The sequence below is a fragment of the Pimephales promelas genome, chromosome 24, assembly GCF_988280905.1.
Source record: "Pimephales promelas chromosome 24, fPimPro1.hap1.1, whole genome shotgun sequence".
Taxonomy (NCBI): Eukaryota; Metazoa; Chordata; class Actinopteri; order Cypriniformes; family Leuciscidae; genus Pimephales; species Pimephales promelas.
The window spans coordinates 10,967,052-10,994,221 of record NC_142792.1 but is presented as its reverse complement, the minus strand read 5'-3'; the positions used below and the strand labels follow the sequence as shown (position 1 = coordinate 10,994,221).

The 27,170-nt window shown below is 36.3% G+C and overlaps 1 protein-coding gene and 1 long non-coding RNA gene across 2 annotated transcripts; both read right to left on the bottom strand.

The window, feature by feature from the left end:
• Positions 1 to 727: 727 nt before the first annotated feature.
• LOC148965174 (uncharacterized) lies at positions 728 to 10,159 on the bottom strand. Its single transcript, XR_016149972.1, has 3 exons — positions 9,823 to 10,159; positions 8,137 to 8,220; positions 728 to 868 (listed from the first exon to the last, which is right to left on the bottom strand). It is a non-coding gene; the product is annotated as an uncharacterized LOC148965174 (long non-coding RNA).
• Positions 10,160 to 10,480: 321 nt separating this feature from the next.
• Positions 10,481 to 22,937, bottom strand: nup107 (nucleoporin 107). The gene is made up of 26 exons (XM_039668237.2): positions 22,810 to 22,937; positions 22,192 to 22,277; positions 21,560 to 21,652; positions 21,066 to 21,175; positions 20,832 to 20,961; positions 20,636 to 20,739; positions 20,398 to 20,525; positions 19,861 to 19,909; positions 19,440 to 19,511; positions 19,268 to 19,356; positions 18,992 to 19,184; positions 17,077 to 17,167; positions 16,113 to 16,192; positions 15,564 to 15,623; positions 15,345 to 15,490; positions 15,201 to 15,249; positions 15,039 to 15,108; positions 14,835 to 14,950; positions 14,547 to 14,736; positions 12,498 to 12,610; positions 12,306 to 12,408; positions 11,709 to 11,869; positions 11,398 to 11,523; positions 11,198 to 11,311; positions 10,853 to 11,020; positions 10,481 to 10,683 (listed from the first exon to the last, which is right to left on the bottom strand). Exons 1-26 carry the CDS (start codon positions 22,815 to 22,817, stop codon positions 10,576 to 10,578), a joined length of 2,757 nt encoding a protein of 918 aa, XP_039524171.1. The 5' UTR covers positions 22,818 to 22,937; the 3' UTR covers positions 10,481 to 10,575.
• Positions 22,938 to 27,170: the final 4,233 nt, after the last annotated feature.

Sequence of the window (27,170 nt, the reverse complement as noted above, 5' to 3'; positions counted from 1 at the left end):
GTGTTTTAACACAGCAAGTACCAAAACTTTTACCAAGATTTGTACTATTCTGATGAACAAAAAAAAAAATTAAAACAAATAAGACGTAAAATTATTTGGTCAAAAATGACCGAAACCGCACCAGTGGGTTAATATATGTCATAATCTTTACTCAAAAACATTAACTCTCTCCTTCCCTTCGCAACGACAACGAAAAGGCGTTTCACTCGGATATACCTCACAATAAGGAAGCAAATTCTGCTTCATGCCGATTTCTAATCTCATTTAAAGAGAAGCTGGTCTCTGTAGCAAACTGTTTGAAATGGGCATATATGTAATAAACTAATGATTTGGGGGGTTTTTTCTCCAAGAAAGGGATGGGATTTTTTAAAAGATTTAAGCTCAAGCCAGAAATACAAACTACAATTCATATCTGTGCCATTAAACCAAATGTGTTATTATTGACATATCCATCTATAAACATGTAGCCAATTATTTAACACTTTTAAGAGACTCCAAACAAGTATCGGGCACTGGCTAAGCGTGAGAATATTTGCAGTGTGATATCATGATATTCTGCTCTATAGGCTAGCTAGTCCAAAGTGTTAAGCTAAGCTGTTAGCTTGCTAATCAACTGCTAACTGGCTAAATGCTTAATTTGACAATTTTTGCTTCACTAACATAATGTGATACGAGGTGTAGATAAAAGCATTTGTAATCATGTCAGTATTTTTGGTTTGTGTGCTCACTTGAATATTTTCAGGCCTTCGTCATCTTCAAACCCCCACCTCCACAGACGGCTAAACCGCAGCGCTGATCCAACACTCTTACTTCAACTTCAGGTCAGCGATGACGCTCTGACTGCTAAATTTATGCGAGGATTTGCTGCCTGTGGAGGAAGAACAAGACAAAAAGAGATAATGCTTTATTTTTAGGTTGATTTTTTTTTTTAAAGGAGCATGATAAATGAGTAATGATGTCATAAGGGGGTTGGGTGTGGGATGATGTAGCAGTTTGACACAGTAGCTGCATTGCCATCAAACTCTGGCACAAATGAGAGGAACAGAATCACTTGTATTTTGTAAAAGAGAACAAAGAATGCATTATTGTAGTGCTTTTTCCATGTGTATGTGTGTTAGCAGCCCAGTGATAAAGTGTCTTATCAGTGTTGTTCCAGCATTGAACACAATGTCAGTGTCAGTTTAGCACAAGATGAATCCCACTTGCCTTACGTTTGTCTCACAAACCCACACAAATGCAATTTAATGACCCGGTTGGACATTCTATCTTTTACTAGTCTTAATGTTTCAGACAACCCGATTTCTTTTAAAAGAATGGAATAAGACCAAAAAAACAGACTGCAGATTGTTAATGCTGCTCTTTCCATACAGTGTATGTGTGTATGAAGTGTATGTGTATGTGGAGAGCACCATAAAAGCCTGAAAAATCTATTCAACCTGTGAAATATATTCTATTTCTTCCAATGCCATAGGGATTTTCAGCAAATAATGTCTTGATTTATTCTGCTCCAGTCCCCATTCACTTTCATTAAAAAGAGCAGTCCGGACAGTCTTCAAAACAGCTTTTTTTTGTGCCCATACATTTTTGATGGCATGAGGGGGAGTACTGTATGTAAATGAATAAAAAGCAAAAGAATTAGTGATTTAACCACTTTTGGTGGATCCTACACTGTAACCTGGCTGAAGGTTATTTATTTGGCACATGAGTGTGTCCCATTGTTGCGTCCATTGAGCCCCCAGAGCTCTCCGTTGAGCGTGGGAGACGAGAAGCATTACATTTTCCATTAGTGACCTTCTCATGCAATTAGACATGTTGTAAAGCATTCTTTTGATTAATAGATAGCACTTCCACTGAGGTAAGATGCATAAATTGCATATCTGACAGGACAGATTAGTGCTTTGGTTTATATACCCACATCTTTTTAATAGAAATTAGACCTTTTGTACAATCTCAAAAAAAAAAACAAAAAAAAAAAAACAACATTTATGCCAGCCGTGTTTAATGCACGTGTACGATATTCCCTCTTTCTCAGTAACCAGCAGCCTTTTTTCATATTAATGCATGCCCTGTGATGTCATCAACTCTGGACTCCATAGCAACAGAGATATTCCTTTGGTCTGATGATGCCTTCAGCAGGCTGTTATTAATAGCTCCTGATGTTTTCACTGTGACATTGGACGATGCGTAAAGGCACGCATGCACGCACGTTTGGCTATTTCTTCTCGGAATACGTTTTTTTTTTATGCCAACCGAGGTTAATGTCACCGGAACAATGACTAATTTTCAGCATTTAAAAAAAAAAAAAAAAAAAAAAACTTGGAAATAGCACTACCTGGAAAAGAGGGTAGATAAAATGAACATCATTGACACAGTGAAATGAGGGACAGTTATGAGCAAACAGTTAAAGTGGGTCACAAAACGATTTTGTCGCCCACTCTGCAATCGCTTTGTTTTTCTTTCTCACTCTCATGCTCGCCCTCCTTTTATGCGCTCTAGTGCTAATTTTTGTGTTACTCATACAGTCATCCCACATTTTGCTGCTTTGGGATACATTAGAGAGGCACATTGCTCATATAAATTTTAAGAAAACTCAAGAAAACTACAGACATGAATGATACTTTTTAAAAGACCAGAATATCATATCATGGGACAGTGGACAGCCACTTATTTATTTTTTTTTAACTTTTTTTTTTAAGTAATAAAAATTATGGTAACACTTTACAATAAGGTTCATTAGTTAACAATAGTTAATGTATTAACTAACATGAACTAACCATGAGCAATACATTTGTAACAGTATTTGTTAATCTTCGTTGATGTTAGTTAATAAAAAAAAAATTGTTCATTGTTTGTTCATGTTAGTTCACAGCACATTAACCAATGTTAACAAGATTTTAATAAAGTATTAGTAAATATTGAAATTAACGTTTACAAAGATTAATAAATGCTGTATAAGCGCTGTTCATCATTAGTTCATGCTAACTAATGTAGTTAACTAATGTTAACTAATGAACCTTATTGTAAAGTGTTACCAAAATTATATACAAGGCTTACCCACAGTATATATATAGTTTTGTGCTCACCAATGCTGCATTTATCTGAACACAAACAATATTTTTTTTTCAGGTTTCTTTGATGAATAGAATGTTAAAAACAATAGCATTTACTCTATTAGGGATTTTTGTGTTACAATGAAAAGTCTAACTGTCTCCTTTGATCAATAAAAAGCATCCTTGCTGAATAAAAGCATTACATTTCAAAACTTTACAACAGTAATCCTATGAAAAATTTGGAATTGGAACCCTTAAGTGCCTGTAGGAACAAGCACGTCGATCTTCAGTTTCAATTGGTACACTTTCACAATGTCCTCGCAGTGAACAAATGTTCTGTGCCTTTAGACGTTCATTCCAGGCTCAAATATGACAACAAACAATGATATAGCATGTGTTTGTTCGGGCAGATGTTGATGTTGTTTTACTGAATTGAGAGATTCTGTGGGAGGAATGCTGAGAGTTCTTACATGAATCATCTAAAGCCTGGCCTACATTTCTGAGTCTGAGTTCCTGCTGTGACATAAAGACACAATTTATATGCAGAGCAACCGCCTACAAACACTCCTGTGTCTGTAAACAAGGAATATAAAATGTTGCTACACAAACAAACAAAACAAATGTTCATTATGGCATCATTCTGGTTGGTTTTGGTCCTTCAAAAATATTTGGTTGCACTATTCTAACCTGCTACAATGCAATGGAGGCTCTTTACTTGAGTGATCACATGATGGTTGATGAATATTGAGCAGGTCAATGCTCAGTTAGCACAGTAACATCTGTCCTCTAGTCATTAAAATGTGTTGTTTCCATCCCACCACATGGTGCAAGGCCACTGCTTAAGCACTTAATGGATGATGGTGAGCAGCAACCACCATCATATATATTTAATCAGTTAATTGGCCATTTAGATGCACTGCTTTCAGAAACTCTACACCTAATGTATGAATTAGAAATGCACATGCTTCATTTATTCCACATGCATGATATACATGGACAACCATTTTATGTTCAAATGACGGCAGCTTCATTTATTCTGACCTTTCAGTGACCAAAAAAACATATTATATTATAATGTAGAATTTTATTTAAATAATATATCTAGTGTATAATATATCTAGTCAGTAAGGGTTTTTTTTTTTTTTTTTGGGAAAGAGATTAATAGTCTTATTCGTAAATTACACATTCAATTGACCAAAAGTGACAGTAAAGATTTATATAATGTTACAAAAAATGTCTTCATTATTAATAAGAAGAAATGTTTATTAAACAGCAAATCAGCATGATTTCTGAAGGATCATGTGACACTGAACACTGTAATGATGTAATACTGAAAAAAAAATATTATTATTAATTATATATATATATATATATATATATATATATTCAAATTTATTCATTCATTTAATAATTAACTTTGCACTCTTTATAACTTTTTCCAACCAAATTTTTTATAAAATTTTGGAAAATAAATTTGGCCACAGGATATAATGTCCTTTTGACACACAGCAACTGTGTTCAAGAAATTGTCCGATTACACAACAGGAAAAGACTTACAGCAGGTCAGGTTAGAGCAATCAGCAATTTCACACCCTCTCAATTTCGAAATAAAAGAACAAACCCCAAGCTATTCCGTTCCTCATTCTGATTTACTTTCCGAGTGGAACATGCAGTCCTGTATCACAGTGCCACCCAAAGGACATGGGACGAATTATAAGCCGAGTTAGTTCTCAGGCACACGCACACAAACACTCTCTCTGATTTGCTTGGTAATTGTTTTTATACTTTACAAACTGTTTTCTGTCCCCTTACACTAACCTTACCCCTAAACTGACCATCACACAAAACTGTCTGCATTTTTTCTGCATTTCAAAACAAAAAAATTTCTGTATTATTTAGAAGCTTGTTTCCTCATGGGAACCACAATTTAGGTCCCCACGGTGACACAAGTCCCCATGAGTCTGTGTGCATTCATGTTGAAGTCCCCACTGGGATAGAAACAAGGGGACACACAAAACATAAGCACGCACACACACACACACACACAAATTATGAGATTGTTTTTTTTTTTGGGGGGGGGAATATACATTATAAAGTAGGCTAGACATCTAATATAATTTAAGTCAAGTAATTAAACAAAACGTGTTAATTGTTATATATACACGTTGTTGATTTTTTTTCTTCTTTTTTCCCTGAAAGAGTCTGTATTAATGACGAGATATATAGCATGTGTTGTGGGCACTGGGCTCATAATTAATTCTCAGGGGCTCTGCTGGTTTCCTGTGTGGGAAAGTGAAGCTCTTTAATGGGAGTCAGTAATCAACGCATTAGGGTAAATGCACACTCATCCATAACAGAGTGGGAGCAATCAGACAACGTGATGCTGTCCTTGGAAATTATCCAGAGACCCATTTATCATTAGAAACAGTATATAGATTGATTTGTAGTTTAGATGTTAAAGAGAGAGAATTTTTTTTACAAAGCAGACCTTATAATTTTGAGCACTTCAGACTTATAAAACCTCATAATGTGATTCCTTATGCCATCCTGATACCTTCAACACACTACATATTTTAAATGTAAAATAAAAACAAAAAAAGTGTACATCATGCATAATAATTTATGGTGTTTATACACTACTGTTCAAAAGTTCTGGGCCAGTAAAAGTTAACGTTTTTGAAAGAAGTATCTTATGCTCACCATAGCAGTATTTATTTAATCAAAAATACAGTAAAAACAATAAACACTTTTAATATATTTTAAAATGTACTCCAGTCTTCAGTGTCACACGATCCTTCAGAAATAAGTGTAATATGCTGTGTAATAAACATATCTTATTATTCTCAATGTTACTGTTGTACTGCTCATTATTCATCTGAACATGTTTTTCTAGGATTATTTTGATGAATAGAAAGTAAAAATGTTTGTAACATGTCTTTAATATCATTAATTTAATGCCTCATTGCGGAAAATTTTGAACGGTAGTGTATATAAAGCAAGGCAATCTAATGATATAGATATTACAAATAATTCCTAATTTTTAACATTTCTTGTGATATAATGATACAAGTACAATTTCTTTACCTAGTGTTTTCTGGACAGAAAACAATAAAAATACCAATTATTTTAAAACTGCAGTCTGTAGTTTATCCTCTTTGTCACCATCTCTGTTCGAAATCAGCAATTGCAGCCATTCGCGGAATTATCAACTTTACGCGAGTTGTACCTCGGCACGGCACAGCGTGGATGTGGTTTGAGGAGAGTGTGAGGCAGTCACTGCACCATTGTGGATACTGTCATTCAGAATCACAGATTATTCTTTCTGGAAATATGACCAACATAAGAATTTTATTTTTTAAATTGTTCATGCTAACAACATCAGCATTGCGCGACTACATTTAAAGCCCTTCAGATATGGATCCTTGTTTTCGCATGGGCCGGTTGGAGTCTCTTTTTCCTCTCAGTCCAAAGTGTATGAGTACAGATGTGACATAATGACTCAATATAGCCTACTAGCCGAGACTCCTCTTTATGTGTACAGATGTGACGTAATGACTCAATATAGTGTACTAGCCGAGACTCTTCTTTATGTGTAAAGATGAGACGTAATGACTCAATATAGTGTACTAGCCGAGACTCTTCTTTATGTGTACAGATGTGACGTAATGACTCAATATAGCCGAGACTCTTCTTTATGTGTACAGATGTGACGTAATGACTCAATATAGCCTACTAGCCGAGACTCCTCTTTATGTGTACAGATGTGACGTAATGACTCAATATAGTGTACTAGCTGAGACTCTTCTTTATGTGTAAAGATGAGACGTAATGACTCAATATAGTGTACTAGCCGAGACTCTTCTTTATGTGTACAGATGTGACGTAATGACTCAATATAGCCGAGACTCTTCTTTATGTGTACAGATGTGACGTAATGACTCAATATAGCCTACTAGCCGAGACTAAAGACATGCTCAAACCTCCCGGGGAAATCCAGAGAGTTTTGAACACTGGCTGCTTATGTACTTGCTCAAAAATTTATATTGGACAATTTTTAACCCAAAAACGTTAATTGAGGATTGTGATGCACTCATATTTTTATGTAATCAATGGTAATAATAATAATAATGTTTGATTTATATAGTTTAATTAATAATAATAATAATAATAATAATGTTTAATTTAATAATGTATATACTTATATATGACCTTTCCCAAGCTCAATAGGACACTTCACAATAACAGTTAAAAAAACAAAAAAACAATCAGTTCACACATGAATGGACAATAGATATTTGCCCAGACCGAGCGATTGCAGCTGAATATTACAGAGACAAATATATATATATATATATATACTGGAAGGTACCCAATTTAACATTATGACTGTAATACAGAGTTATGAAGAAAGTTTAAGAAAAACGTTTCATGGCTGATAATACGGTTTAAACTAATGTGATTTGAGTTTAGACCTGAATTCATGCAGCGTGGTTGTTGTTGTGGAAAATAGAATATATATAGGAGTGAGCAAGTAAACCACTCTGATAGATCAAACTAAAAACATTAAAAGAAATATATAGAAGACAAAGAAGATACTGAAATGCCTCCATTGTTATTTCTTGTCAAAGTGGGCTCCTGTCTCAGGGTTCCTCTCTTAGACAGCTCCATATTCTGCTTCATTACACAAACATTAAGATTTAAAAGTCCTATCTGCTTTCGTTTTTCCATGAATCCAAAATTAACATTTTGAAATAAATTTTCCACTAATTAGTCTGTTCAAACACAGGACGCTCGTTAACATTTCCTGCGGTGAGATCAAGCATGTGTCTATCTATTCAGCCAAGAAGCAGTATTTGACCCTCATTAACACTGAATGAAGAGTGCTCAACCAAATCCCCTGGGAAACGGCCTTTTAAAGAGTCCTAACAAACTTGTCAAACATCTGCTGATTTGGAGAGCAGGAGTAGATTAAAAAACACCCCTGTAAGTTTGACACACCAGGGTTCACTATACTCTTACTTCCTGGCAAGCAATTTGTCTTCTGTCAGAGTGAGTGATTTAAACTGGGATGGGTTTCTCCACTTACACAGTGATCTGCAACCCATCCTGTGGATTGTTGTCCATCGGGAAGATGTGCTTCAATCCTGTGTTCTGCACATCTTGCACTGTCCTGTGGAAATAATGAACAGTGTTTTAGCGAGTGCCTGTGTTAATAAAAGATATATTAAGTTAGAATAAAGCTTAAAACAATGAAAATAATGAATAAAATTACCGTAAAAAATAAAATCTGCACATCTTTAATCAGATTTACCATAACATTGCTGAGATAAGACTGTTTTCAGAGAAAATTTCTTATATTTTAATGTTTTTGTTTTATTAAAACAAGAAAAATAACAATTGAATTTATATAGTATATTACAACTTTAGCCCTGTTTAACCATTAAAACATCTAAACATCCTTAAAATTAAATACTTTTATTCAAAGTAAAATTTAAATAGTTTAATCTTACCATATTTTTAGTTAGGCTTTTTGTTTGTTTTATTCAAAAGCATGAACTGAAAAAAGCAGTTCTGCTTAATAGTAGATTCAATTTGCTGCTTAAATTATAAAGTACAGTCAACTTGGATGTTTAAGTCATTTCAACTTAAATCACATTAAACTAACTTAAAAATTTGTTGAATCTTGAATAACTTATAAACAAATTGAAAGCTTAACTTAACTTATATTGCTAAAGCATAGGCCTGTTGTCATAACTTATATCTCTGATAGGCTATATATAAAAAAAAATAATAAATAATAAATTATATATATATATATATATATATATATATATATATATATATATTTATGATTGGTTCCATTGCAAAAACATAACTGGCAATATTGTGACCTAAAAGCAACACTAACTTGTTCAGAACAGCCACACTCCTGCTCATGATGCTTAATGACTTTACTTATTAATCCATGTCCGGTAACTGTTACAAGAAGATTTAGAAGTGGTGTATTATTAGTCGCTATATTATACCAATGTCATTCTTCCAGCGTTCTGATGGGCTTGACTTTGGACCTCACACAAATCCCATCTGTACTGCAGATCAATCATTCATCCATCCCATTAGCCTCCCATAATGCCTCTCATCCACTTTTAGCTGTTTATTGGAGGTAATTGGTGATTTAATGTTTTTTAGAGGTATAGGTTTGTCCCGCCTAGGTTTATTCATTGATTTCTGTATAGAAAATCAATTCGAAAATTGCAACAAAGCTGCATTTTGATGTTTCAGGTCTGGCTTGAATGAGGTCAGAATTTCAAGATTTTATTCATTTAAATTGTGACATGAGATCAATGAACCAAAGCAACCCAAGACAGAATATGATGTCAAGAAGTTAACAAGGTCAAACTCAACAAAGCTATTTCCCTTTTGGCGTGACTGTAAAGGTCAATATTGATGGATCAGCAAGCAAGCATTCAAAGCTCTTGCATAATTCGTGGCATAAATAAAAAAGTAAAACAAGCATACAGTAAAAACAACAACAACGCAGTAGGCTAATAAAGAAAAAACTTTGTTAGCTTGTAACATAGCCTAACTTACTATACCCGAACACACATTTTCAGGGCCCGGAAATGCATTTTTGTCTGGAGAAAAAACTCAAAATTGCAAGAAAAAATAACTCTCAGAATTGTGAGAAAAAACGTCGACCTGCGTTGTGTGGAAAAGTGAACCGTATCGGATCGCTATGTCTGTGACAGATTGTGTAGTTTGGGAAACTCACATGGATGGATGAAGATATGAGATGGGTGAAGATTTTAGGTTTTCCTTTAGATTTATGGTCTGCTCAAGAACGTCGGTTAAAGATGACTGATGAAGTCGCGTCTCAATTGAACGCTGTCGTGACAACTGTAAAACTTCAATAATTTCGATGTCGGTAGCTTTTATTTACTTCACTCGGTCAGAGAGTGCTCAAAAAAGTGTATTCAAGAAGTCACTAAAGTCGTGTGTCCAGTATCTTCTATCAGCTGTTTATAATTAGAGGAACTAACGATGCCCGAATCGCAAATTACCGGTTCTTTGGTTCTTCTGATCTTTTCAATGAATCAGTCTGAATCGGTTCAGTCTAAATGACTCGGACAGCTCACTGACGCACTGAATCGTTTGGAGTGGTTTCGTTCAACGCGTAAGACCTCGAAATATTTAACAACAAAATATTAAGTTTTTTTTTTTTTATCTGCAACACATTGAAATCCAATTTGCAAAATTATATATTAATCTTATTTGACATTGAAAGTGGAAATGAAGATACAAATCAAAAAGCTATTAAAAACCAAAGAGCACAGCATCGGATTAAAAAAAAAAACAAGCGGTTATATATAATATATCTTTAAATAAACACTTAAAAAATCAATGTGACTCATAAAAAATACATCTGCTGCTAAACAATCAACCAATCTTTATTCAAATACAAAATTACAAAGCTCAATTTTCCCTAAACAAGACTGAGGACATAAACAGCATGATAAAACAGTGTCTAGGGCTGAATCTCATATCCAAGTGGATCCAGGCCTTTATCCAGCAGGAGTAGAGAGGATTCCCTTATCTTCTGGAGAAACTTCTGTAGCTCATCTTTAGAGAAAACCTGACAGAGAAAGAAAGAGTTCAGATCATCACATAAACAGCTTCACTTCAAAACAACACTTTTTTAATTTCACTACTTATGGTAATTTAAAAAGACAATTTTATCATATTGTCAAACACTTTCCATATCTACATTCACAATCATTCTGTAAAAGGTTTTGATGCCATACCTCATATAGTCTGTGTTGGTCAGATGCGATGATGTCAGCCAGGCGCAGACTCTCCTGGTGGCGTTCAGTGCGTTGCAGTACGGTTAACAGAAGGAACGACATCATGGGCAGACACAAACGCCGCAACAGAGCCATTTGATGAGTGCGCTCAGAGTCTTCCTCTGCTTCCTGTAAAAACACACATCCAGTAAATCCTGAACATCCTACAATCCAAAAATGAATTTGTTCCATTTAAAATGAAAATAAACTTTGTATATTTTTGTATAACAAACTTTGTATATTTTTTTTATGACCAGACAGTTGTAAAGTTCATCAAACCTGTAAATGAATAGAGAACCTCCTCACCTCTCTGACATCCACCATCCATCCTCCATCTACAAACAGCAGAACATTATAGATCCTCTCCTTCACATCCTCCGTCAGTGCTCCCAGACGCCCTTGCCAGTTCTCATACTCCATCTGGAGGAAGTGAAAAAGAAAACCCATTAAAGACCAAAGTTAGAAGTGTTCACCACTGAACTGTGCATGTTTGTCCTGTTCCCGACCTTATACTCTGCTTCTTTCATCTCATGGGCCACCTTCTCTGTAAACTTAGCTTGAGCAGGTGCTGTGGGTTTCACCGGAGGGCAGTTCATGTGCTTGAACCACTCATTAAATGCATCATGAGCTTCCTGCGGGGGTGGGAATAGTTAAGATTTTTTTAAAAAAAAGTTTTTGATTACCCTTATGCTTGCTCACCAAGGCTGCATTGTTTTGAAATATGAAAAAATCTTTACAATTCCAAACTTTTAAACTGTATTTTATGTTCATTAGAGGGACAAACACATCAGTTTTGCACAAAGATGCTGCTTCTCACCAGATAGGCACGAATGCACAGATGCTCTCGAATAGCATTCTCCTCCTCAGCAGGAAGGGGCGTGTCCATTCCCTGCTCCTCCCACTGCCGGTAGATCTCCCGCATGGAGTCTTCCGGCACTTTGGCAAATACCATCTTAGCTGCATCGTGCTTCTTAGAAGCTACCATATTAGATGTGAATTAAAAAAAGACAATGCTGTGAGTCAAACCTAACAGACCAAAACTAAGACTAAACTAAGCTAGCTAATAACCCATAGTGGTATAAACTAATGTATTTTCCGGGAAATAAGTCACACCTGAGTCAAAATTGTATTGTTGAGAAAAACAAAAGCAAAAAAACGCACAGATCGTTGCATAATCTAATCTAACTATTACCATACATTCAAAAATGTTGTAAAATACCAGTGAATAAAACTAATCATTTACAAACATTATAAACACATATTTTAGTTTCCTCAACTCCACAACAAATCCTTCAAAAAGTAATGGTATTAAGTAAATTAAATATAAAAAAAAAACATAAATTATAATTGAATTATATGAATATGAAATGATCAATTACATCTTAATACAATAATTTAGCAGCAAAAGCCTCACCTAAGAACTTCCTCATGATGGCATTGCTCTGTTTAAGGGCTTCAGCTCGCTGGGCAGGATCAAACACCAGCCAGTCAATGACATCAATCTTCTGCCGATCCTCCTGTGGGAACAGATGAAGAGTTTCGAGTGTGTTCTATTGGTAATTGGATATAGGTTTATCAATTAAAACAGTTAACAGTTCATCTTTACCACTGTAGTTGCCGTATCCAGGGCAGGGGTCAAGTCATGGTGGGCAAACTCATCTGTGTCTCTCTCTCTGATGGTCTCTACTACCGTTTTTGTAATCGATGGCACATCCAAACCTAAACACCACAAGGCATAAACATAATTTGTAATAAGCATGTAATGGCCTGATATACATCAAGCGAAACTGATGTGATGTAATTTCAAACAAAATCAGGCCAAAATTAAGTTCATTTAGAGGTCATTTTGGGAGTCTGAAACAGCTTGACAAGGCAATTCCTCCAGAAAAGTTCACTCCGCCTGGCAAACACCTCTGAACTATCATTGACCTGTGGCGATGATGTAATAGGTAGGTGTCCTACTCAAATTTCCTCCTTTGAGTCCGTCGAGGTCAGATATCCGCGAGTGAGATACACTGGAGAGCTGCTTTATAGAAGAAATTGAAGTGTAATTCTAAAAGCAACACTGATACTGTTTTTCATATTTAATACTGTAAAGCTGTTTGGTTTACAGCGATCTATTGTATAAAGTGCTATATAAATAAATAAATGTCACGTGACTTTAAAGCTCTACACTTTAACCAGTTCAGCCACAGTAACAGCTCATATTAGCCAGCCAAACTTTTACTACCCTGTTAGAAAAAATATGTAGTTGCATAGTTTCATGTGGTTCTTCTCCCTCGCTGTATTTTGGGTTTGCTGTGTGGGGAGAAATGTGCTGGTTACGTTTGTGAGACAATCAGCTGATTACAATTATTATATATTAAGACCCTTGATCCTCACCTGACTATGACTTTGTAAACGTTATCCATGATGTGTTTTATAATGGACTGTGGTACAGAAACAGTGACAATGTTACATTTACATTTATTCAATTAGCTGACGCTTTTATCCAAACTAACTAATTGCTATTAGGGGTGTGACGAGATCTCGCTAGACAAAAACATGACGAGATTTCCCATTGAGTGAAAAGTTGTCTCGCAATATAGCCATGACTGAGGCGTGAGGGTAAGATTACAATAGAATATTCCACAGCTACACGCACATTCGCCTAAACTATCGTTTAGCTGTTTATTAAAAAAATAAAAATCATTATAAACGAATGTAAAAGTCTGCTCCAACAATGGCAGTGCAGCACGAATCACAGTTCGCATGACTATGGCGGAGGATTCGTTGCGCAACATAGACTAAACGTCTGATAAATGTATTATCTTGTAAGATGCACGCTCAGCGCCGCTGCTCCCTAAACACAGAGTATGCGCGATCACCAATTTGAAAGTAAAACACATGCTCCCTGATGTGCATTGTGCACAAATTAGGCTTCATAGTCATCTGCCAATACCCATCTCTGGACTGTTTATTTGCGGCTATGGTCTCATTCTGAACTTAGAACATTGAGAGAGCACTGTAATGTCTTAAGGACAACAGACAAGGGAGGCTCTGTTTCTGAACTTATGATCGGAACACAACAAAAACAACATAGAGACAAACACACCAGTCTTGTTTCTCTCTAGCTGAATTTTTCTGAACTCACCGCATTAACCCTATAACTGCTGGTGCAAATTAAACAGCAACAGTCTAACAGTCAATAAAACAGTCTTTGTGTTAACTTTGAATATGGGTGAGCAGTGGGCTGAGCCCTTAGTGCAAACTCACAACCGAACCACTAGATGTTGCTAAAAAATACACACTGCACCTTTAATTGACTGGAGTGCCGAATTGCAGAGTTCGTGCAAACATCCACATCGCAATGATCAGATGTTTTTTCTCACTGCTGTCATTTTTGTGTTTATTTTGTTATCAAGAGGAAAGTGTGCAGCACATATTTACATATTCATCTAAACTGCTCTCTCAGCAGTGTGGGCGGGGTCAAGATGTTCGCTAACAGTATATCGCTGCAAACTTCTAAACGTAGAACGAAAAAGAACTTAGCTGTGATTCTATCGGGGCCTTTGGTCTGTCATTATCGCAAAAAATTGTTTTTTTTTAAATGTAAAAATAAAAAATTTAAATAAATAAACATGTTTTACCGTGATGCAAGACTCTTTGACCTCACCTGCTTGAGTTGCCAGGTCCAGACAGTGTTTGCGCTGCTCAGTCTCTGTGACTTCCTCCAGGAACTGAGCGTATTGTGGCACGGCCAAGTCAGAAGGAAGGTTACTGACGTAGAATGCAATGAGGTCCACCTGCTTCTCCTTCACTAACAGAGAGATGTAGGCCTTAAGGGTATCTACACACACCTCCTCCTGACAAAGACAGATCAAACCAATCAGTTTAAATCAAACATTTGAACATTGAACATAGCAATACGATCTAAAACTATACGTGTATGTGTATGTCGTACCTTAAGCTGCATCCCCAAACTACGATAAAACAGGACTAAATGTGACATGAAGCGCAAGAGATGAGCTGGCAAAGACGTACTTCTTCCCAACCAATCACTGAACTCCTCCAGAAGACCTTTTAACACAAGTTCAAATAACACTTTTATTTTTCATTTGAAAAAGTAAAACTAGGATCCCTCTAAATATCGGTTCTCAAAGCGTACCATCAAGATCTCCAAGAATGACAAACTTCTGAATCACATGGTAATGCTCCTTGGTTGCATCCAGAACCCTCTGTCAATATAAAACATTTGTGCAAGATCAGAAAAGAAACATTTCAATCTGTTTAGTCTGTTACAGATGAAATCTCGTTCATTCATCCTCACTTTGGATTCTGTTGCTTGAAGCTCTTCAAAGACTTTCTCCAAAGTCCAACTGAAAAAGGCCACATGATAGAATCAATCAATTAGTTGGAAATGACATGAATTGATATTGATATGATGTCCATTAGAATGTGTTTAAAGTCGTACTTGGTCTCCAGGAACTCTCTGGGCAGCTCTTCCAGCTCCTCACTGCCCAGACCAGAAGAACAGATCTCCTGCTCAACCAGAGTGTCCACCATCACTCGGAAATACGCCCAGACCGTGTCCTCCCATGACTCGCACACAGGTAACAGCTGCAGGACACATTCAAATAATGACTAAAACCAAGAGGAAAGGAAGTGTAAAAATGGATGGACGACTTTTTACCTGTTTGAGGTTTCCACTCAGTGCAGCATAGATGGCTCTTTCATATTTGTTGAACTGCTCCTGAAAAGGCAAAAACAAAAGTAGAATCTAAATCAGAATGATAAACAAAATTACTGAGACATTCAAAGATGTCTATTAAATTTATAGACATTTCATAATAATCCATTTTTAATTGGTCAGACTTTTATCCAGACAAAACAAAGGTTTTCAAACTTTTTAAAGCTAAGAACCCCTAAATACAACGTTTCTACTGTATAGTATATACAGTAATAGGCAACTACTGTATATATTTTCATATATAAAAATATATTTACTGTGTGAGAATAATGAAGAGAAAAAGAAAATAAGAAAAAATAATTTAAAATCAAATATATTTGTACAGCCCTTTTCACAATAAATATGCTTTCGAAACCGTTTTAATGTGTTACAAATATTTCATAAAAATTACTGTTAACATTGACAGCTGTAAAATATTTATTTAGTCAATCTCAAACTTCCTACTGACACTCTAGCACCCCCTTGTAGACCCATGATCTTGAGTTTCCTCACCTCCTCTGCCATTCTCCAACAGCAAACCTTCCACACACTCCGCTGAGGATTCCCCTCCACTGGCCGAAGCTCTCCACCTCCTGAATACACACACAAATCAACAGGGTCCATCTGACCAATGAATGTCCATATCTCGATTGTGATCAATGGATTTTTAAAAAAAAAAAAAAAAGACTGCATTCACAAAGTATTTCTAGATAATTAAAAAAAATATGTACATTTATATTAGTAATTACCATGCCTGATTGGTTATGGATTATGCTTTACAAAATTGTAAAATTCCAGGACAATTGCAGGGTGTCCAACAACACACAAATTATGAATCATACTACAGTAATTACATGAATTTTCATACTACAGTAATTACATGAATTTTGTAATTATTTGACTTTATTTACATATGTGACCTTTAAGGAATCCCAAAGTAATCAGATTACATTACTTTTATACTGTTGTGCTTTGATTATGTTTCTGAACAATTTGCATATGAAGTATTTTTGTAACAGAATAAATTAAGTAACTCAACATTCCACTCTGAAGTGTAGTTTATCCCTTAGAACTGGTTCACTTGTCTCGGCTAAAAGTCACTTGCTAGAAACCGTTCTTCACTGAAGCATTGCGTTCAGTGAGCTACTAAAATATTTTATATAGATCCTGAGCACTCTGTCAAGGTTTATTTTGTGGCTGAATGTACATTAAGCAATCCTGATTGAAATACTTGTATTTCCAATGGAGCAACAGACATTTTTCTGGTTTTATTATAAATGTCTTAATTTGTGTTTTGAAGATTAATGATGTCTTATGGGTTTGGTACGACATAAGGTGAGTAAATGACGACAGAAAGTTAATCTTAGGATGAACTATCCCTTGAAGTCCTATTAAACATAAAAGGGTTAAATGTTAAACAAATAAACAACATTTAATATGTAGTTAAATGTTGGTAAGTAGGTGCATGTGTGTTGACCTCCGTTGATGTTGGGGTCATGGTAGAGTTTCCAGCCTTCCAGAGTGGCAGCACGCCAGGCCTGACCACAGCGCTTACACAGCCTCTGAGCCTACACACACACACACACAAAAAGTGTCAGATCAGAATGTCCATGCTTGTCTGCAGTCGCCACAGAATCTTAAATGTCAGATATTTCACCCAAAGCTCTTAAAAAATGTATTAGTTTCTTAATATATGTCATGTCATATATTTCAGGGTGACTCATGATAAGAGCCTCCTCTTTCTCTATGGCTGATATGACACTTTTCTTCACTTATTCACCTGTTATGCACCAATGAAATTTAATTTGCAATTTTTAAACACAATTTTCAAATTAAAATCATAGGTAGTTTGGTCACATAGGTAGTTTATTTTAATGTGTGCTTGTTTCAATGTAATCACACAAATAATGCAAGTAATATTAGAAAGCAAAACTAAGAACTTGCCGTTTACAAAAAACTTGACAAGCCTTTCCAAGTATAATAATAAGTACAAACGGTGTTAAAAAGAATTTGACGTGCAAGTAAAAAGGTAGGCTCTCTTTCCTACAGCGCTTTTCTACTTTACAAGTCAAAAATTGTGAATATAATAGGCCTACTTTAAAGCGAACCAAAGGAAGACACGTTTATAGTCCCCAGTGAAAATGGGTGAGACATTTGGTGGAAATTTGGGAAAAGAAACAAGAGATTCCATGTCCAGTGGAATAACTAATGGAATAGTGTTAAACTAGCTGATAATCGGGTGACCAGATCGCAAAACAGAATACAAAGCCAACAAAGCTTCAATTTATGGGCTCACGCACAACTCTCTCATTCGTCACGAATCCAAACGTTTGGCTGCAATGTAACATTTAATTGCTAACCAAGTGTTTCCTCTAGGATTTTTTTCCAGCGGTGGTGGCAGACCCATTTCGCCAGGGGGAGGGGGCGTGGCCCATGAGTGATATACTGTTATTTGTCATATGATTTTTTTTTAATGTGTGATCACCTGTGCCTATTTAAAGTTGAATTCACTCTACATTGATATTGTGCCTGATTAAGACCTGAGGGTCAAAACGTTGCCTATGAATAAATTCCTGTGTGCGGACTTCACATTTCTTTATTTGTCCATAAGTGATATTCACAATGGCCTTTTCCCAGGTGTTTAAACCTCCCCTAATCATTATAACATGAAAGGCTCCAAAAAGAGCGGCAAAGCAATTATGCCCATACCGTGTACAGAATGAAGCACTTGAAGCAACGCGAAAGTCACAGCATATGGCGCTTCGTATCGAAAAGTTCAAAGCACAAAGCGAAGAGATTATATCCATCAATGCTTAATGTATTATATTTATGCAACAGTTTATTGAGCCTTTTCTTTTAACAGTTTTAAATTTCAGTTACAGTGCGCATGAAGAACAATTCATAGTGCTCTCTACTCCAGTGCTGTAATCCAACAGACACCCGGGAGAAAGGAATATGTATTAGAAAGCGCTATAAACTCGTTTTATGCAAACTATAGACCTTTATCTACAAGTAGTATAATATAGTATAATTATAATATTAATAAAGTATAATATTGGGAACATTGATCTTGAAGAGAGTGTCATCGTGTTACTGTCGTTTTAATGCTGAATGGAGCATGACTGAGGAGAGATGAGTTCCCATTAACTTTAACTTAACGACTTAAATATTCATTTTTACCTCACATGATGCTATTGAATGACTTTAGAAGTTTTGGAATATAGTGCGAAAACTTTATGGTGCTGTACAATCTTTTGTATGCCTTTAATGGAGCTTTAAAAATAACATAATAGTGCGCACAATATCTGACCTCAATGAGAAGCTGCAGACCAAACCAAAACCGAAACTACACAGAATCCCCCATCAGACAACACACACACACACACACACACCTCATCAGTCATGCCAGCTCGTATGAGATTGAAGAGGTTTTTGAGCAGACGAGAGTCATCCTCTCGATCCAGGTCTGCCAGTGGTCTCTTCTGTCTGATGGGAGCATCAGGATCCAGTTCTGTGACCAACGGCCTGCTGAAACCACCGCTGGACTGATTTCTCCTCAGCTTCAGGGTATGGAGAGTGTTTTCCCTACACATGAACAATACACCATAAATTATTTACCAGAATCAGTTTTATACTGAAATCTGAGATATCTGTTAAGTATTACTTACCAGTACACAGATTTGGCATAGTATTCAATGTTATCAGAGAAGTCTCCTATCTCATCTTTGGCTATACTCTCCAACCAATCCACCACGAGCTAAGTAAACACACACACCAGATATTCAGGAGTTATTCCACACAGAAGCCCAAAGAGTGGGTGTTTTATAGATGCATGCGTACCTGGCTCTGTCGCACCATACTGTCCTTTTGGAAAAACTGCTCCATTACTGCCTTCTCACTCTCACTGGGCATCTCCAGAGAAAATACAAACACAAGTTCACATGCCGTGGCCCCCAAAAATATCAATGCTGAAGTCACAATTAATGTGAATGTCACTGCATTGGATACAAAATATCACCACAAGTGGCAGTGGTGAAAAAGCGACGCTACTTGGTGACAAAGAAAGTTCCTCCACACATTTTGGACAGTATATCATTGTTTAATCATTTAAAATCTTTAAAAGTGGCTCGTGCTATCATAAAGTTGAATATTTTGTAATAAAATGGAGTGATACATAAATTTTTAATTGTGGCTCCAAACACCTTTTGGCACCAGTGTACACATCCGGTAGGACAATCCAAGGAAACACACAAGCACTTACAGTTATATCCATCATGATGTCTTCTTCTAAAACTGTCTGGACTCTGTCTCTGTGTTTAAGAGAGTCATAACAATATGTAAGCAAGCAAGTAATACACCTATTCACAAATAACTTATCATTCAATAGTTTCTGGGTCGGTTTGATTTAGATTTTTGTTTTTTAATATAATTATTTTCTATTTAAATATATTTTAAAGTGTAATTTATTCCTGTAATGGCAAAGCTGAATTTTCAGCATCATTACTCCAGTCTTCAGCATCACATGATCCTTCAGAAATCATTTCATTATGCTGATTTGCGGCGAAAAAAACATTTCTTATTATTATTATTATCAATATTGGAAACAGAAAGTTCAAAAGTATAGAATTTACTTGAATTATTATTATTTTATTTTTTTTGTCAGATTATAAATGTATTTACTGCAGCCTTTGATAAATTTAATACATCCTTGCTGAATACAAATATGAATATCTTAAAAAAAATAAAATAAAAAAGGTTACCAGTAGTGTAGCCTAAGTCATGTTTGAGTGTGTTGTACCTGTATAAGGAGGTGATGAGTCTCCAGGTCACCATCTCTTGCTGCAGCAACCAGGTAATGCTGACCGTCTTGGAGGATTTCTGCTGACCAGGGGCTGAACGGAGAACCAATTTCTGCAACATACTGACCTACAATACAGGTGAAGTCTTGGTAAGGAGTTTGTTTTCAGCTTGTCATGCCAACATTTAATCAATTATAGTATTTTCCTGAGTAAATTTTAAATATTCTAGCTGTGTACCTTGTCCTGACAGAGAGCCTCATACTCCTCTAACAGATCAAACACGGCTGTGGACGCATGGCGCAAATATGACTGCAGAAATTCAGGTAACAAACTGAGAGCCGCTGGGAGAAAAAAGGGAGGGAGAGATAGCTGTAAATCAACTTATTTACATAAATTGATAATTGAATTTGTGATGATTTTTATGAATATTTACCAGCCTCCCCGGGATCATCTTCCTTCAGCATGAGAGCGCTCATGTTGACATCTTCAGTAAAGCTGGTGTCCACCATTCCAGAGAGAGGAGACGGGTAAAGACTGTTCGTCCAATCACTGTCATCCAAGTTCTGAAGTGTCAACAAGCAAGAAAGAGTTACCACTGAAATCGTACAAGCGAAATATATGAGGTCAGGAATGGATTAATAAAGGCTGTTGAATTGGTGTCACTCACCATGCTCAGACTGCTTTTGGTACGGGGTGTGTTTAAGTAGCGAGGAGTTCTGCTTCCTGTCCCGAGGATGGCCGACACATCTGGGTTTCTGAGGGCACTTCTTGGGGTGTCTGCAAATGATATAAAAAACATCTGCACATCAATACAGATCATTCTTCACAAAACATAACACTCGGAAAAGAACAGTAAACGGGAAAAATACAGCACGATGAAAAAGTGCCACAAGTGCACCGCAGGTCATGTGACAAAAACCAACCAATCAGCTTCAGCCGTGTTTACTACGTCCTTGAAGGATGGGGTTTTCTATTCTCCATAAATCTAGTAGCAAAGCTACAGCAAGAGATTTTCAGTGAAGGAAATCCATTAATCCTTTGCTGAGAAGAGTTGTCCACGCATTTTTTATACGCGATATGAAAGTCCCCTAACATTCGATTCTGATTGGAAGCTCTCAACTCTTTTACTGTGGTGCTGTAGTGTAAGCTGGGTTTACTCACATGTCTGTTTATGGAGAGATCCAGGTGTTTGACGCAGTAGGGGTCTAGCAGGGGTCGTGCTGGTGCCAGGAGTTTCATCCTGTGCCAGTGGGACTGAATACACCGTCAAAGAAACCAGAGCATATAAGTGGGCAGTCGTGGCCTAATGTTAGAGAGTCAGACTGGTGGTAACCCAAAGGTTGTGGGTTTGATTCTCAATACCATCAGGAAATGACTTGAGGTTCCCTTGAGCAGGGCACCTAACCCCCAATCGCTCCCTGGATGCCACTGCTCACTACTATCTGTATGTGTTCGCTACTCCTAATGTGTGTGCACTGACTTGGATGGGTTAAATGCACAGGACAAACACAGAGTATGGGTTACACATGTCACTTATAAAGGATATATGAAGTGGCTTTAACTCTGTCTATTTATAAAGTGAATGACCATTGTGCTATCATATGACAACAAAACACTGAACTAGGCTCAGCTGGATAATGACACCATTCATTTCTTTATGCCTTCTGGCAAAATGAGCAATTCTGTAAAGCTGCTTTGAAACAATTTGTACAAGTAGTATTGCATTCAATTACTAATGTAAAAAAACAATATATAAATACATGATTTCTGGTATTTGATCTTGGTAAGGATACATGCAACTTTTTTGTGTGAACTCTTTCTGCGGGCAGCCCGGGTCACCTCAGTGTCCCGAACCGCTGGACTCAACCAGGTCTGATTCCTGCACAGGATAGACACTTTAATTACATGTAAAATATCATAACATGTTACTAAGCATAGAGTTATTGTGTTGCATTAGCCTATGTCAGATGAACACAAATACAGTTAAACACAAATTTGTTTAAAACCAATCATACAAAACAGATGTAAAATGACTTCACTAAACATAATAAAACCTCAAACTTCAAGTAAAACACAATCAAATAGCGAATACAGATAACAATTTGTTATGAAAGTGTCAACACAAAAACTACAACTACTATTATGTTTTGCTTACCGTAAAGCGTTGTGATTCGACAGGGTGTTTACATAAAAATAACTTTACACAAATTTACTTGTAAAAACAACAGCTAATAAAATTATACTAGTATTTTCTTTTCTGTTGTGTGTCATGAGTGTTTACAGTGTAAATGACATGTGGTATCGTTCTCACAACAATAAGGGGCAACATACGAACCAGCTAAGTTATAGTAGCCAAAATAATCATATAACATTTATACACGAATAATTTCATAGTAAAATATAATATTTACCACTCCATAATGTTTTAAATTCACGATTGCTAGCTAAAGATGCTAGCGCACTTGATTTTGCGCCTTCACTTCTGAGGTTTGTTCTTCTTCTGAACATCGCATGTTATTGCGCACATAACACTGCCGCCTATTGGAGCGGATGAACGAGTAATTACACATTTATCAACACCTGTCATGTACCGCCACCTACTGTCCGCAGAAGGATTTACATGCACAGCAATGTGTCTTTCTATTTGTTCAATTAAATCACGTAATCTTTTGAAATGTATAGCCTATTGCAACATTTAATCTTGTCGTAATTATATTGCATTAAGATTGGTCTCTCTTTTAAAAAAAATATTTTCACCCTAATCCAATCCAATGTATCCATTACTTTAGTGGCACATGACGTGTGTGATGAGATTATTTTTTAATTTATTATATAAATTGAAATGTCACGTCTCATAAGTGGTACTCGGTGGCTATTTAACGGATTATATGTACAAATGTCACGTAGTTATTAATGCCTCTATTAATGTCATTGTCAGTATTGTTTCTCGAATTAGACCAGTTGTCACACGAACTCATAATTCATTTGCAAGGTCCATTTCTGACATACCTTGGCTACAACTGAACAGCACTGTGACGGTATTCCACTGACCCAACAAAGCAAGCCAGTCCGGTTAAGTTTCAAGTTTGATTTTTCTGTTGAAGAATCAAGAATGCAAGGACTCCTCTGTGTGATCTAAAACTTGAAAACGAAGCAGAGCCGTTCACCATGAACTACAACAAAACAATATGTCTCAAACAGAAAGAATTTAAAGATTGCGAACACAGCTCAGGTCCAGAATGTAGTGAGATGCAGTCTGTTAACTATTCTCTAACTACGTGTATTCTAATTAGCAAAAACGTTTTTAGACAAACATCACATTTGGCTTTTGTAAGGGGCTGCATCCGATATCGAATACTTCAATATAGTAGGCTATGTGACAAAAGAAGGCTGTCCGAATCCACAGCCAATAAAAGTGTAGGCAAAAGTACCTGTATGCTCTTCTACTTCTGGCGAGATTCTGAAGTGTGCATATGATGGACACTTTTACTGTCCCATGATGCCACGGGAGAGGATTTGTGAACGGCAGTGAAGCGATGCAACTGATGCTGTAGGTCACGTGATAATGACAGCAAGGGGAATGTAAGGCCGTGTCGCAAATAGCACACTTCATGCGGACTTTCGGTCTCATGGACTTAAATTGCGTGTGCTCGCAGAGTCTAGGAGTCTGTCCCATTCCCATTTAGCATTTTGACGCTCTGGAGTATGCTCAGCAGCGCTCCGTTTGTACCCTTGAAGCGGTCTTCCGCGAACAAACAAGTCAAGCCCAGCTAACATAAATTAACGCAAAAGTAACTTAACGCATTGCTCTCCATAAAAAGTAACTAACACAATTAGTTATTTTTTTAGGGAGCAATGCAATATTGTAACTGTAATTGTTTTTGAAAGTAACTTTGCTCAACACTGCATGTGACTGAAGACTGATGTTCACACACACATGCAAACACACACACACACACACACACACACACACACACACACCTACCTGAGGTAATTTGATGATATTTGGTACACATTCTTCAAGCTACTTCCGCACCTGGTAATCTGACACCATAATTTTCACACATAAATGACAAAGATAAATATCATGTTGTCTTTTTCAAAATTGACCAAAGTTCAACTTGTGGAGTTACTTTTTGTTTCTTTTGATGTAATTATGTCACTGATAACCAGCGTACACTTCAGTGTCTCCATTCGCATAAAGACCGTTTAACCAGTTCTGGCTACATAATCACAAGTTGTGCAGCAGGATATCAGTGCAGAGAAGATCGACAATTACGAAAAACACTTACAATTTACTTGAATACTTTACACCATGTCAAGGTTTTATTTGACAGTATTTCAGTAAATATCATACAGTAAACAAGAGCTCTGCAAAAGTAAGTATATATCCATTGAGTTGCATTTCATAAAAATAGTAGCTCACTTACAGTTTTTGTGACTAGGTCATAGTACATAGTGTCATATTTATCATTTTTATCTGTACAGGGTAAACCGCACTGTTTTTGAAAAGTTCTACACAGTGATACAGAACCCCTTAAGGGCATTGCGTTGCCACCATCGCTCCACCGATAAATCATCTCATTTTAAATCACATTATTTATCACGTTGAATCATTTTATAGTCTCTTCAGCATTCGGCAAACTCGAGCCAAATTATATGGAAAAGCAGTGCCAATGCACTAACACTATTCTCTCTCTTTCTAAACAAACTTGCTACTCTACAAAATGAAAACCCTAAGGCCAGAAACATTGTCTAAAGTACATGAATGCCAATGCTGCTAAATACACAAGCCAATCACCCTTTTTCGTGTTATGTTCCAAAATGTATTAGAATGCAATTCATAACATGACACGTTCTTAACGCGGTATTAGCATAAATTAGAGTCAGTTTTCACTTTAAGGTCATCTTTTGAAGCTAAAATTTCAAAACTTTCACTTTCAAAACAAGCAACACATTTACAACGCATTGTTCAATAGTACAGATATTTAAGGTAACTGTCGGCCAATTGACTACAGAGGTTTGTTAGCATTTGTATGCTAATGACGTATGCTTGTAAGGATGTAGCCAAACAACTAACATTAGTTAGTTAGCATTAGCATACTTGCGTAGAGTACGTTTCTGCTAATGATGCACTAGCATCCTTAAAAGCATGCTAATGACTTATGCTTGTAAGGACGTAGCCAAACAGCTAACATTAGTTAGTTAGCATTAGCATACTTGCGTAGAGTACGTTTCTGCTAATGACGCATTAGCATACAAGCGTGCTAATGACTTATGCTTGTAAGGACATAGCCAAACAGCTAACATTAGTTAGTTAGCATTAGCATACTTGCATAGAGTACGTTTCTGGCCTTAAGATGCCTTGATCCTGATTCGTTCAACTCCAGTAATTTTGTACTTTAAACCAAGTTCCTTTCTAACACTATGGAGAGACATCAAAGCAATCCAGCTCATTCTTATGCACACACAATCTTTACTGGTACTCTATTGAAAATACATTTGCTTTGACAATGTCCGTCTGGGATATCTAATGTTGTATCACTCGGAAATGAATAGCCAAGCACATTGGAGTGCTTCAATTAATTTATCTTTATCTGAGAAATATTAGCACTATCTTAATGAATAGATCATTGTTGGCTCTCCTTGTCATCTACAACAGTTGTCAAAGAGCATCAGTAGAACCAGTCATCGCTTTATTTCTTTGGGAGATGAACATAATAAAGACGATAGTATGACAATGGATAGAACAGATTAGGTCTTGTCTGGGGTCCTTTACACAGGAACTGGAGTTCACATAGGTATATATTTATTAAAATGAACAAAATGATTAAAGTAATCGTAAATCTTTTTCTTACAGTATTGCGTGAAAAATACACAATGAAGCACCATTTGGAGTCTTGATGTGTTTGTTCTTTAAAAAAAAAAAAGAAGTAATTTCTGTGTCATTTTTGTTCATAAAATCGATTGAAAAATAAAGACACTCCCTCAAAATCATGCAATCGGCTGTGCCGAGGCTGTTTTGTCAGCCCAGTTTTGCAGTTCTGTTTGATGCCACTAGTTGCACAGAAATTACCTGGTCTATTGAAAATGGTCTATTTATTAATTGCAGTTACATTAATGAGAATGTAATTCACAAAAATGTAAATTTTGAAAGAAAAATCAAATACACTGCAGGATAAGGATGTATACTGAGGCCCAGGTGTAACCTAAAGTTTGTTCGGTTTCAATTCAACATTCCTGCTGATTACATTTTAAGCCCTGGTATTATTAGCTCTTTCACATGACTCACATCAACATTCCCCAATCCATTATATTCTAATGGAGCAAAGCATCAAGATAGAGTATTAAAGGATTAGTTCATCCAAAAGTGAAAATTATCCCATAATTTACTCACCATCAAGCTATCCTAGGTGTATATGACTTTCTTTCAACCAAACACAACCAGAATTAAATTAAATATCCAGACTCTTCCAAGCTTCATAATGTGAGTGAATAGTGACTGAGATTTTGAAGGGATGTGTTTTTGTGGAAAAAAAAAAATCCAGATTTATAACTTGCGAGCCTATGCGGAAGAGTGACCTCTGATTCGACGTATGACGTAGGATTAGCATAAGCATAGTAAACAAGTCTCGCAGTTCAAACAACCAGGGCTGAGGAACAAACTCCGACATTTCTCTTTAAAAATGATCTTTTTAGACTTATAATTCCTGACCAGTGTTTTGTTTTGCTCCATCCTCTGCGCTTCTGCGTTCGCTTCGCTTCAGAAGGC

Excerpts from the sequence above, each read along its gene's own strand:
- nup107 (XM_039668237.2), bottom strand. Across the intron at positions 19,512-19,860 it reads ACATCATGATGGATATAACT|ATGCCCAGTGAGAGTGAGAA; the intron begins GTAAGTGCTTGT and ends TTTTCTCTGGAG. Across the intron at positions 15,109-15,200 it reads TTCAAGCAACAGAATCCAAA|AGGGTTCTGGATGCAACCAA; the intron begins GTGAGGATGAAT and ends TTATATTGACAG.